The 13,693-nt window shown below is 39.3% G+C and overlaps 1 protein-coding gene across 3 annotated transcripts in view; it reads right to left on the bottom strand.

Annotated features, from left to right (window-relative positions):
- The window catches only part of LOC131053584 (chlorophyll a-b binding protein 7, chloroplastic), a 61,996-nt gene that overhangs the window by 29,376 nt on the left and 18,927 nt on the right, over window positions 1–13,693 (bottom strand). For all 3 annotated transcript variants that reach the window (XM_057988211.2, XM_057988212.2, XM_057988210.2), the window contains exon 3: window positions 7,217–7,363. In XM_057988211.2, coding sequence (XP_057844194.2) covers window positions 7,217–7,363 — 147 coding nt within the window. The remainder of the gene's footprint in view (window positions 1–7,216; window positions 7,364–13,693) is intronic.

Genomic DNA, 13,693 nt, shown 5'->3' on the forward strand with positions numbered 1-13,693 from the left:
TGTCTTGAATGCAACACTTAGCCTTGAATGGAGACTTAGAATGATCAATTGCTTGAAGGAATGCTTGAATGCTTGAGTATAGTTTCCACGCTTTTTCCATCATCCTCAAATGAGAGAGGAAAAGTAGTTTATATACTTGCCAATTAGGGTTAAAAGACTGATTTTCCCGACCTTAGGCCGACCAGGAAATGTTATTTTCCAATTTGCAAACAAAAAGGCCCGAAGTCCCATAGGAGACCGGGCCCAAAATAGGGCCAGGGACCAGGGCGCTGGAGGTATAGATGTTGTTGTTTGTTGTATGTTGTATGTTGTAGCATGTAATGTGTTGTAAGTGATCTCCTCTTCAATGGTTGAATCCTTGTCTTGAATGCAACACTTAGCCTTGAATGGAGACTTAGAATGATCAATTGCTTGAAGGAATGCTTGAATGCTTGAATGCTTGAGTATAGTTTCCACGCTTTTTCCATCATCCTCAAATGAGAGAGGAAAAGTAGTTTATATACTTGCCAATTAGGGTTAAAAGACTGATTTTCCCGACCTTAGGCCGACCAGGAAATGTTATTTTCCAATTTGCAAACAAAAAGGCCCGAAGTCCCATAGGAGACCGGGCCCAAAATAGGGCCAGGGACCAGGGCGCTGGGCGCCATGGTCCTGGGGGACCAGGGCGCTGGGCGCTCTGGTCCCACCTCCCGGGACAGCAGGGTGCAAAGGAGGTTCAGGCCAGGGTGCAAGAAAATGCAGTTTTTGGTGTCATGAGCAAGTTTCGGGGTCTCCATTCAGGTTTAGTGTTGCGTCGCCATCACGAAGACCCAAATGCGGTCGAAATTGCAAGTGTCGCAATTTTAGGACGCTACAGAAAGGCTTGAGGTAATCTGGACTGATCAATACTGGTGCTTCTGTGATGGCGGTCTTTATTTCCTCAAACGCCCTTTTGGCTTGTGGAGTCCATTCAATCTTTGCATCCTTCTTCAACATTTCATTCAAAGGTCTGACAATCTCGGCAAATCCGGTAATGAACTTTCGGACAAAGTTGATCTTGCCGAAAAATGACTTGAGTTCTTTCTTGCTTGCTGGCAAATTGATAGTGGATATGGCTTTCACTCTTTCAGGATCGATGGATATTCCTTTTTCTGAAATGACATGTCCTAAAAGCTTTCCTTCTGTTACTCCAAATATACATTTCTTTGGATTGAGAGAGACATCGTATCTTCTGCACCTTTGGAAGACTCTTCTTAAGTCGTCCACATGATCTTCCCTTTGCCTGGAAAAAACTGTGATGTCATCCATATTTATAACAATACATTTACCAATTAAGTCCCTGAAAGCGATATCCGTAGCTCTCTGGAATGTGGCCCTGGCATTTATAAGTCCAAAAGGCATTCTCTTGTAAGCAAATGTCCCCCATTTGGTGGTGAAAGCGGTCTTCAGTCGATCTTCAGGTTCGACTAGGACTTGGTTGTATCCTGAATATCCATCTAGAAAGGACATCATCTGCGATCCGTTGACGATCTGCAACACTTCATCTAATGATGGTAGCGGATAATTATCTTTCTCTGATGCTCGGTTGAGATTTCTGAAGTCAACACACAATCTGATCTCTCCATTTTTCTTTCTGACAGGTACCAGGTTGCCGACCCACGTCGAGTGTCTTACTGGGAAGATGATCTTGGCTGAGAGAAGCTTCTTAACTTCTTGATATATCTAGTTATGCATTGCAAAATCTAGTTTCTCATTATGAAATGTTGTGTAGGTATGGCGACCCCGAAGGCGGGAGCATCCACCAGTCGTCTAGCTCTCATGAAGGAAAATCAAAAGACCGAAGAAGTGGAGACCAAGATCGTGTCTAAATGGAGCAACATTGGAGATACTAACTTGGGTAACTTCAGCACGAAGAAGTTTCGAGATGTCCCTTACATTGGCAAGCCATCACCTGTCGCCTGGAGGATAATTGAAAGTGGCATCATTAAGGCGGCCGGCTTCCCTCCAGCAGTACAGTGTCATGAGTTGATGATCGAGTGTGCTCGTCATTATGATCCTCAGTCCAGAACGATCGTGTCCAATGAAGGAAACACTTTGGCGTACCTTTCAAAGGAAGCTATAAGTGAAGCTTTCCATCTTCCAGAGCACAGAGACATGATATACAAGAGCATAGAAGGAGCCAGGTCAATGTACGAAGATGATCCAGATGCTTGCCTAAGCATCATCAACAAGAACTGGTTACTCAAGAGTCGTCCTCGCCTGAGTAAGGTACCGAACACACCACACAGGATTGATTTCCAGGAGGAGTACAGAGATTTGATTACAATGCTCAACCGAGTCACAGGTGCACCTCAAGCTTTTTACTTTGAAAAGTGGATGTTCTACTTCATCCAGGTGATCGTTCAAGGGAAAGGAACAATACATTGGGCTAGAATGATTAGCCATTGCTTGGACATACAGTTGAGGAGACTCAAGGCCACCAAGTCCTTCCACATGAGTTCATACGTCATCTATGCCTTGATTAGGAGTTTTGAGTACGCAGGACTACCTCACAGAGGAGTGATTGGAAGAGGACCCGGCGAGGTCAGGGTTTGTGATTCCTATGTCCACTTGCATCATCCGCCAGGAAGCAACTACAAGCTAGCTAATGATACCTTCACGATGAACATCACAAGGACGTTGCAAGGTGGGATTCACAACAGATTATCTCAGGATGCACAGAAATTAATAAAGAGGTATGGTGCTTGGTTTATTCAATTTCCAAAGTTTACTTATATCAGAGTACATGGATGTCCTTTACCTCCATACATGTTGCCGAGATATCCGACAGACAGAATTGTGTTACTTGAAGTAACAAGACAATTGGCAGCTTATGCGAAGGCATTCAGACACAGACATGGGAATGGAGTTCCGGTACCTATCATTTTGGGCAATTCAGTTGAGGTATGTCCTAATGCTTTAGCTATGGATGACGCAGAGAAGGAGTTAGCCTTGTATTCTTTTTCATCCTTTGCTTTGAGAGAAAGCTTTGATCCACATGGACATTTAGAGGAGACAGTCGGTAGGAAGTTTAAGCATGAGTACCAAATTGAAGATTTTATGATGAATCTCTTAGATGATCTTGAAGTGAAACGAAAAATGCATTCTAGATTGCCTTTGGATTTCATCAGGAAATGCAGGATTTACAGAGTGGCCGACCAAGCTCAGGACAGTGGCAGACATATCCAGTCATCCTATGATCGAGAGAGTAAATCAGTAAGGTTAGATTGGAAAGAGCCCGAGGTCGTGGATTTAGATGCTTTGATGGCTCCAGTCTTGTCTTGTACTCACAGATGGGTTGACGTACAGCATTAGAAGTTGAGAGAGCAACACATAACTATGACTTTCACTTTGGAAGAGAAACCAGCCAAAGGTGGAGCTAGTGTAAGCGAAGGCAATCCTAATCCTAGAAATTCAGGTGAAGGTAACCTTCGAAGTGCAAGTGAAGGCAATCTCCATCCAAGAGGTTCGAAGAGGAAAGAAAGACCAGAAAAGAGGGAATCTTCCAAGAAGAAGCAAGAAGCCAACCGAGATCGTTCATCCAGTACTTCTTCTAGACCAGAGAAGAGAACACTTCAAGGAGAAGAATCCATGGAGTCGATGGTACAGAACGATAGGCAGGAAGAAGGACAGGCACTGCAAGGGTCACCAGATGGATCTCTCCAAGATTATGAGTTAGATGAAGATAGAGAAGGCAACAAAATAACATCTCCTCACAAAGAAGAAGAAATAGTGCATAAGGAAATTCAAGTTCAAGAGACAAGATCGGCCATCCCAGATTGGTTGAAGGAAAGATTAACCAAGGTGATCGTGATAGAGGACGAGGACAATGTGATTGATTTAGAGAGCCTTGTTGGACATTCCCAGGAAGTGACAAAAAAGAGGAAGGCTACCAAGATGTCCAAGATGATTAGAGATGAGACTGGATCCAGAAAATTACAGATAGCTACACCGGCAGTAGACAAGTACGAAGGTGAGATCCTAGCAGAGGAATATGATGTAGAGACATTTGAGCTAGGTCCATCCACAGCTAAGCAGACACTAGATGATGCCACAGATTCTTTTGAGGCATTGAAGGACAAGCTTAGAGAAGAAATGGAGAAGAGTAGAAAGCTTGAGAGAGAGAGAGGTGCATGGAGGACATATTTCAGTCATCTCAATGAACCTTTGGGACGTCAGGATCCAGCTAGATCACCAGTGCAGGCACTTCCCCTTCAATCAATTAATGAGGCAGAAAGATTCAGGAATATGGTCCAGCATACGAGTACTTGGATGGATAAATCTCATACAGTTGCCGTAGAATTTGTAACAAGGATGATGAAGACTATTCATCAAGCTATCCAGGTTCTTGAGATAATCCACAATTTGATGATAACAGTAGCCGCATTTGCTCATACCAAAGATGTTATCATTCCTGTCTTGAAAGTAATCAGACACACATCAAGGAAGGTCTTAGCGCAAGAAAAGATCATGGATGGAGGATCTCACAGTTTGCTTCAGTGGTCCACCTTACTCCAGATGAAGGAAGTTCTCTTCGAGGACATCAGTACTAGATGCAGTCATGTTGAGGAGGTGATCAACCCGATCCAGGACAGAGTATTTGAGGTACTACATACCATTCTTGGCAGGAGGATCGAAGTTGAGACAGATGTGGATATGCAGGAATTAGAGGATAGAATCAAGGTCATCTTTTGCAAGGACACTAATATCACAGACGAGCAATATGATCAGATGTTTGCCACCATGCTCCTGATTGAAAGAACAAAGGAACTTGAATCTTCATGGGACGCAGCTCTTCTAGATGCATTTGATCAGGTCATCCACTTGGAAGAAAGTATGAAGAATCTTCCCGAAATTCCAATTGCAGAGATCGAAGGAATCGTATCAAGATTCATTGCATATGCTAAAAAGGAACATTGTAAAGGGAATAAGATTCTAGATGAGAGGTTGTTATAGATGACATGGCACCTTAATTGTCATTGGTTTATGTCTCCTAGGTTTTTGTGCCAAATTTAATATTTGGCTATGCATTTAATATTGTTCAGTAGAAAGGAGGCCATTTGTAACAAACCCTAATTAGGGTTTAGGTGTCATGATCTTGACCATTGATCTGCTTTCAATTTGGACCATTCATTGTAATTGAGGATGCTATTTATACCCTCATTTTCATTTCATTTAAAAAGGAGGAAATAGAATAGAGATAGTTAAGAGATTAGAGAGAGTTTGATGTATTAGAGAGATTAGAGTTTAGAAGCAATTTATTTGTGTAGCAAGATTGAGTTTGAGGAAAGGAATTCAAGCAATTGTTGTACATGATGACTTTGAAATCAATGAAATATTGAAGTTATGGTGTTTTGTTGCAACTTTCTTGGTTATCTTCATGGTTGTTCAATTCATTTGAATCATGCTCAATCAAAGTAGTGTGTTAATTTGAAGGACATAGTGTGAGACTTGATCTTTGGTAGGATTCGTAATCCAAACCACTAGCTTCTTGCTGATTGTAGGAACGCCTTGCATGGTCGACTGGAGATATTTGAATCACTTAACCTTCAATCATTATTGTATCTTGGATATGTACCTTCGTGGTAGTGTCTTTGATCTTTGATGCGTTGAAAATCATTTGTTACCTTAGAAGATCGCATCAATTTCAATTGAGTTGTTATTTTATGGCGAAATTGAAGTTGGTAGAATCTTGCCAAGTCTTGTCCACATGAAGTCATTCTTAGGGTTAGATTAGATTAGACCTCTTGCAAACCCTATCCTTTTGTTATTTTTTTGAAAAGCTTCTTTAGTTTAGTAAGACTTTCGGAGTGTAAGGCCCCTTAAGGACACAGCAAATCACATCATACCGCTGGAGCTTATCCACACGTAGAGACCCTACTAACCAGAACATTGGAGTCATCCTAACTGATCCTTCATGCGAATCTTCAGCAGTTAGAGACTTTATTCAAGAGAGGATAAGATGCCTTTAGGTATTTTATTCTGTGTATGATGGTGTACAAAATACACGTCAACAGTTGGCCAGCATTAATATAATAATTATTTATTTGTGTTGATCCCATCTCTCAAAGGGGGCGCTTAAAGCAAGGAAGTTCGCCTCATAAACAATCATTTGCAATATTAATGTCATTTAAACATTATGAAGTAGGTCAGCCTTCTAATACAGAAGAAGAGAGCCATCTCATGATGTATTATCAAGAGGTGGCACGGGTGACTCAATAGCCATTTCAACATGTTTTACTTAGTTGCTCCTTCAACATAATTAATGTAATGAAGGATAACTAACCATTCACCAAGAAGAACCCAATAAGATTATAAATGGTGAAGAATGTGTGGGATTACAGCACTCAGACATTGGAAAAACTTACTATCCAATTACTTCCATAGGTTGTTAATTCCAAGTCTGTGGACTCTGGAAAGGATTTTGTCCACATATTTGCAATCTCTATGCAAGGAGGAAGAAAAAAGCCTCAAAAAGAGCAAAGAGATTTATATTAGCTAACTGCACTAGAGCAAAGAAGTTAGCATGTATATTGTTGTACATGTTGGCATTCATCTACAAAGAAGACCTTACAAAGTACCTAAAGGGTCTAACAGCACGTTCAGCATTAATCCAGATAACGCTTCACAATCTGATAAAATATCTACAAAGGTTGATTAGTGTCACACTGACACAAGAGAAGAGGACTTTAAACGTAATTATCATCATATTAAATGCAATAACTCTTTCTTTATCATCCTAAGGAAGTGGGTATATAACAGATCATCTTTAGAAATAGAATTTTCCACATCTCCCTTAAATTTTGGCCACTGTAACATGAATACCTTTTGATATTACTTTATTATGTAGGGACAAAAAACATTTCCTCTGTCCTTCATACCTATACTGTTAATATTGAGAGATCTTCTCTCTTCCCTTGACCCCCGCCCACTATAACAATGAACTACAGTATAATATGGATAATTAGAAACATCCTACATCACTGTTGTTGTAGCATCAAATTATCTAAATAAATATTGCACTAAACATTACTAGGAATTAATGCACTAAATTTGTACACCATTAAATTACAACAGAAACCTGGCACAAGTAACCTTACACTGAAAACATTATGTTGGTGCAAAAGCTGATTGGCAGAAAGAGGTTATTACGATGATATGAAATAAATATTTAAAAAAGAAAGAAAAGAAAACTTACTTGAAATATTTATCAAAATTTGTTTGGTCCTTGCTCAGACCTGCTATGTCAAAGCCATAATCACCAGGTGCTTCACCAGTAAGATAATCTGGATATTCATAAGGGATGATCCCCAGCCAGCAAGGCCGATCTTTGCCATACCATACACTACATAAAATAAAAACTATAAATTTGATCAGAAAATTACGTGTATGCATGCCAATGAAGAAATATTCACAATATGTATACAGAATCAAGAAAAGAGATTAGAATATTCTTTTCAAATATATAAAATTTTGAACTGAGGAGTAGAAATTTCTTTAGTAGTCAATCAACAGTAAGGTTTTCCATTAGCAAATGATATCATGTGATAAAATACAAATAAAGTTCAATAGTAAATACTAAATACTATAATAGTTGCATAAAGATTCCTGAAATAAAAATCCAAAATGTTCAAGATCTCCACAGAACCAAGAATATCATGTCAATATTTGAGAACCAAACTCAATCAACACTGAATAACACAATGTTGGGAAGAAATCAAAGCTTGTTTTTTTGTCAACAAATTATGCATATTGATAGTTACAAGAGGTGATCATCCAAAAATATTTTATGATAATACATATGTCAGACACACACATGCCAACAAACAATCCCTGTGCCGGTTCATGAAAAGAAATGTCATTGACAACTTGTATTAACATTGACTATTCCAATTACCCTCATATAACTAAAAATTTATTATTGAACGATATTTCCTCATCATTCCTCCCAACAAAGAGAGCATTCATACAAATGAATTAAAAGAAGACCAATGGTTATCCTAAATAATGATGTTTCTAGAGTTGTGAATGACTATGAAAAATCTGAGCACTTAAGGACCAACAAACCACACCAAATGATCACTTGAGACCTCAAAAGGGCCCAAAAAATTCAAGAGGCAATAAAGCACAAAACATTGCTGCACTCTGGAAGACACCATATTCAAAGTAGGCAAGAAATTCTATTAAGACCCAGAATTAGGATAGGTGTATAGAGAACTGATTGACAGTCAGTAATGGAAACCCAAAGGTGTCTACTTAAGGCCTTTAGAAGTGGAGTGATCCACTTTATGATTCAAAAGAGCTCCTCTATGGAGAACATAAAAAGGTGAAATCTTCAAAAGAGGAGTATAAGTTACCTGAAATCTGCTACAAAGTAATCTGTTGGAGCTTATAAAAATCCATAGAAGGTAGAAAACTTTAAATGTGTAATGAAATATAATTAACAAAAGAGTTTAGAATTTCATGAGCTCATGTGAAGTAAAAGAGAGAAACCATTCTCACAAGGTTGTGAGAGCACTGCTGCATTTGGTAGGATCAACAGTGATTCTTCTATAATGGTAATTGTATATTCAATAATGAAAACGGAGTTTACATGTATAGGCAATTACATTACAATGTTTCTAAAAGAAACAAACGTAAACAAAAGCTAGAATTAGAAACTACCTAAACTAACTAAGATGACCATTAAAGAAACATTACATAATTTTAATACCCTCCCTTAATGGTCATTGTTCTAACTACCCTACAGAAGACAATTTGCAGGTCTTTTGGTAAAAAAAGCATAGAAGGCTGCCCCCTTCTCTTCAGAACACTCTGCAACATGAGTCTGTTGTTGAGACCCTCCTTGATGCTGCAAAAACTTCTGGATATGACCAAGATAACTAAAATCCTTCCAATTTGATGTTGGGAAACAAAATTGTCCCTCTCTATAGCTAGAGATACCGAGAACAGATTCTCAAACTGAAACCACAATTTTTAGGAGAAAATCGCCAAAAAAATTTAGCCCACATCCTAGTACGGGTACAACTCAGGTTTGGGTACTGTTGTGACGTTTTCACACATCACCCCATTGCAAATGGGGACCCCCTAATTTTTAGGCCCTCCCGGTATTTTGGCTTGCGTTTTTGGGGTCTTTTCGCAACAGTCTCGTCAGTCTCTCTGCTTTGCAAGTGTTTGGGGGTCATATTGGTCAAGTCTGCCTTTCGTTTGAGCAAATTCAGCTAAGTCTAGGTCCTGTTTTGTCTTGTTTTTTGGGTTTATGCCTTTTGTCCTAGATTTTAGGGGTTTTTGTTAGGGTTTTGAAGAAACTAAACATACAACTGGAATCAGGACCCTTCAAGGAACCTCCCAGTAAAATTTGAGCCCAAACGGAGCAACTTTCTATTTTTAGAAAGTCCCTATTTTTTAGGGATTTTTCCGGGTCCCGAAATGTCGTCATTTTGCCAAAAATCAAACTTACTATTTTTAGTAAGTTCCTATTTATAGTAAGTCATTCCTGCACCCTGTCTAGGGGTCTAACGCTGACACTTTGAAGGTTTCTATTTTTGGAAAGTCAGTACTGGCAGGGTCAGTCAGACAAGGCGACAAGGATTAGACGTTCGCGGACATTTCTAATTCCGGAAAGTCAGACAGCAGACACAGAAAGCCAAAAATTGATCAAGTGCTGGAAGCCTATGCCTAAAATGGAAAGCTCAAAAATTCACCAAGGTTCAGGAAGTCATTCCAAAACTGCAAAGCAGGAAAAATTCCATGAATCCATGGCAAAGTGAAAATTCCGCCCAAGGATGCAGTTTGGCGCCAAAGTGAGTCGAGCAAGGATAGATGGAAAATTCCATGAATCCATGGCACAGTGAAAATTCCGCCCAAGGATGCAATTGGGCGCCAAAATGAGTCAGGAAAGGATAGATGGAAAATTCCATGAATCCATGGCAGAGTGAAAATTGCGCCCAAGTATGCAGTTGGGCACCAAAATGAGGAAGGCAAGGACGGATGGAAAATTCCATGAATCCATGGCAGAGTGAAAATTGCGCCCAAGTATGCAGTTGGGCGCCAAAATGAGGAAGGCAAGGACAGATGGAAAATTCCATGAATCCATGGCAGAGTGAAAATTCTGCCCAAGTATGCAGTTGGGCGCCAAAATGAGGAAGGCAAGGACAAATGGACAAATTCCATGAATCCATGGCAGAGTGAAAATTCCGCCCAAGGATGCAGTCGGGCGCCAAAATGGGTCAGGCAAGGATAGATGGATAAATTTCATGAATCCTCCACATAGAGAAAATTCCGCCCAAGCTAAAAGTTGAAATTTCGCCTAAGGCATAGAATCCAAGGAGTCAAGGAGGAATAAAAAGCAAAATTCCCCTCGGCCAAATTTTTGAATTTGTTATTTTTAGACACCGAATCTCGACGGACTGTGGAAAATTTTATAGATTCAGAATCGTGGCAAAATTCTCCATCCAATGAACCTGGTTCCTAAATTTTAGGAGGATCCCTAAAAAATAGGGATGTTGAAAAGAAGACATGGACAATTCACAAAACAATGAATTCCTTCATCAAGAGGAATTTTCGCCCCAGCCTTGTGGAGGGCGCCAGAGTGAAGAATGCATGGAGAAACAGGCAAATTGCAAGAGTCCTTGACCAAGGCATTTTAGCGCCCAAGTGAGAGAAGGAGCGCCAGATAGAAGGAGGCATGGAGGATTAACAAATTCACTGAATCCTCCACCAAGTCAAAATTTGGTCCAAGATGAAGGATAGGCGCCAAAATGAAGGAGGCATGGAGAATTCACAAATTTCATTGAATCCTCCACCAAGTCAAAATTGCGCCCAAGAAGAAGAAATTCCAAGAAAGTGAAAAAATTGGCTGTGTGTCGGAAATTCCTTCCTTCAGGACAGAATTCGAGGAAAGGTAAAAAATTGACTAAATGTTTGAAATTTCTTCCTTCAGGACATAGTTCTTGGAAATCATGAAAATTGGCTAAGGCATGAAGAATTTCCTTCCTCGGGGTAAGGAACAAATTCCTTTCCAAAGGAGAATTCCTCCACAACAAGAAATCACACCCAAGGATGAATTAAAGATAAAATTTCTAAGGCAAGGAAGGAATCAGGGGATGAATTGAACAAGAAATTTCCCCCCCAGGGAAGAATTTGAAAAATCCATTTTCAGGGCTCAAATGACCTCCAAATTTAGAAATTTTTGAAGATATGGATACGTGAGAGAATTCTCTCTCCTGGACCAAAACCCTAAAATTGTGGAAATTCCTAAAAAATAGGAGATGGTGGAGAATTGTTGAAAATATCCTCCAAAGCAAGGAGAGTTCGAGAAACTTCAAGAAAAATTCTTCATGGATAAAATTCTTCTCCTGAAGTTTTCTCTCTCCAAGGTTTTCTCGCCAAGTGGCGGCCGAGTCGACGGACGTTGAATAGATGAAGCATCTCTTTGCATGCAGCCGTCACATTTATGGCATTATGGCATATTCCTTCTGCATGCATCCGTCACATTCAGAAGATGATGGTGCATTTATGGCATCACAGGCAATTTTTGCATGAGGGTACATTCATTGCATAATGGGCACTTCTGGAATGCAATTCATTGTAATGGGATGGAATTAATTGTATATGGGCATGATGGGTTATTAATTGGAGATTCCCACCTTGTTGCACCATGAGTGGGGAATCTTTAGGGCAAACCCTAATTAGGGTTTTTGCATGTAATCATGGCTTGAGGCCTATATAAGGGGGTGACCCCCTAATTTGTAATCAAGAGAGACTATCGTCAGAGATTGTTGCTAAGAGTTTTTGAAGCAAACACTTAATACATTGTTCAATTGTTGGTGTGTTCTTGTGTTGTTTTGGAGCTCGCATGGTCTCATTCTCTTCATAGATTAGATTTGCTTTCATGTTGTTAGACGAACTGGATTTGATAGGATTGCTTGTTGCAAAATTCGTGCTCATACTTTTGGTATGCAGCTGATTGTTGCATACCGTGCAAAGTTACCCTGAGCCTCCGTTATATGTGTAAGTTTAACTTCGATTATCAGGAGAAGTTGTTCGATTTGATGGTTTCTCTTGATGATTTGAAAATCCTTAAACACACCCCCTGAAGATTGCACCGCCTTCGTGTAGTTGTGCATTGCTGGCAAAGCGAAGCGTGGTTGGATTTTGCGCAAGTTATCCCGTCTCTTTGTTCATAAGTTTAGATTACTTTTAGTTTAGTCTTTCTCTACCCTATTCCTATTTACTTTCTGCATAATTCAAAGTCCAAAGATCCAAAACAAGAGCCTTTATTGCAAATCAGTACAAAAGATCCTTGAACTTGTATAAGTTTCTTCAACATACGTAAGGCCCCTTGGGTTATCAGCAAACCCATCAAACAACTGAGTCACATCCACGCACCGAAGGAACCTTGGGAATTAGCCGTTTGAACTTTAAGTAATCCTAGCATACGGACTAATCTTGATCAAGAGAGGATAAGGTGACCGTTGGTGACTTTATTTTGTGTTGGACGCGGTCATTAAAAACACATCAACGGGTACGACCTTGGGTACGGCTTGGGTTCTTCCTAGGTGCTTAGGTTCTCTGTGAGTTCTTCTGTGAAGGACCCACAAAGAACCCAAGCACCCAAGAAGTACCAAGGGTCATACCCAGGCTTAATTTCATAAATTAAAACCTCAGTTTCACTCTCATAACTTTGTGACAGCATTTTTTATTAAAATATGCCAACAAGCAAGCAATTAAATATCATTTCGGTTGCATTTGTGAGCTATACCTATGAACACGGGGTTAGTAAACTTTATATCAGCATTATTGAGATTGATTTTAGTTGATTTACATTATGCATATGTAGCAGCTGTTTGCTTATGTTTTGTGAAATCATTTTCCTTATATTGTTATTGATTTGGCATTTTGTCAAATGTTTGAAAAATGAAATTGAACTAGCTTCTACACTTGGCACAGCTAGTAGTAATGAAAATCCAATTGATTGTGATTGACCTTGATGCTTCTGTTGAAGAAAATGAATATTAAAATCGATTATAATTTGAATTTGCGTTGTGTAATGATATTTTGAGACTTGAGTGTTTTCATTTTTGCAAATTACAAATGAGCTATCAAAAATATTCTATTTATTGGCAATTATGGATTTATGAGTATCACTCTTTTTATAGTTCTAAACTAATACAGTTTATATTTTTTAAATTTGATGTTTGAACATATATATAATATATGTATATATATATATATATATGTGTGTGTGTGTGTGTGTGTGTGTGTGTGTGTGTGTAAAATTAAAATGTATATATGTACGGACGTACCCATACATGTACCCAAGGGAAAAAAAAATGCTGATTCCACGATTTCGTATCAATATCCGTACCCGAATCGGCTATTAAAAAACACATTTTTTCGAAAAAATGTGAAAACCCCTCTGCTCCAAAAACCCTAGCCGCTGAAGAAGAGCGGAAACCCATGATTTTTGAGGACCAGAAACCCTCGAAAAATGCAAAGTCGTTTTTTTTTCATAAAAAATGATTTTAAAAAGAAAGCGGACTTGAATGCCAAGAGAACCACGACTCCACAAAACGCAAAAAAACAGATGTAATGAAGAGGAAATACAAGCTCAGAAAAATTTAGAAAACAAAGAAGTCACACGGAAGAACAAAATGGCATAGAAAAAATGACC

Source organism: Cryptomeria japonica, chromosome 4 (genome assembly GCF_030272615.1).
Source record: "Cryptomeria japonica chromosome 4, Sugi_1.0, whole genome shotgun sequence".
Lineage (NCBI taxonomy): Eukaryota > Viridiplantae > Streptophyta > Pinopsida > Cupressales > Cupressaceae > Cryptomeria > Cryptomeria japonica.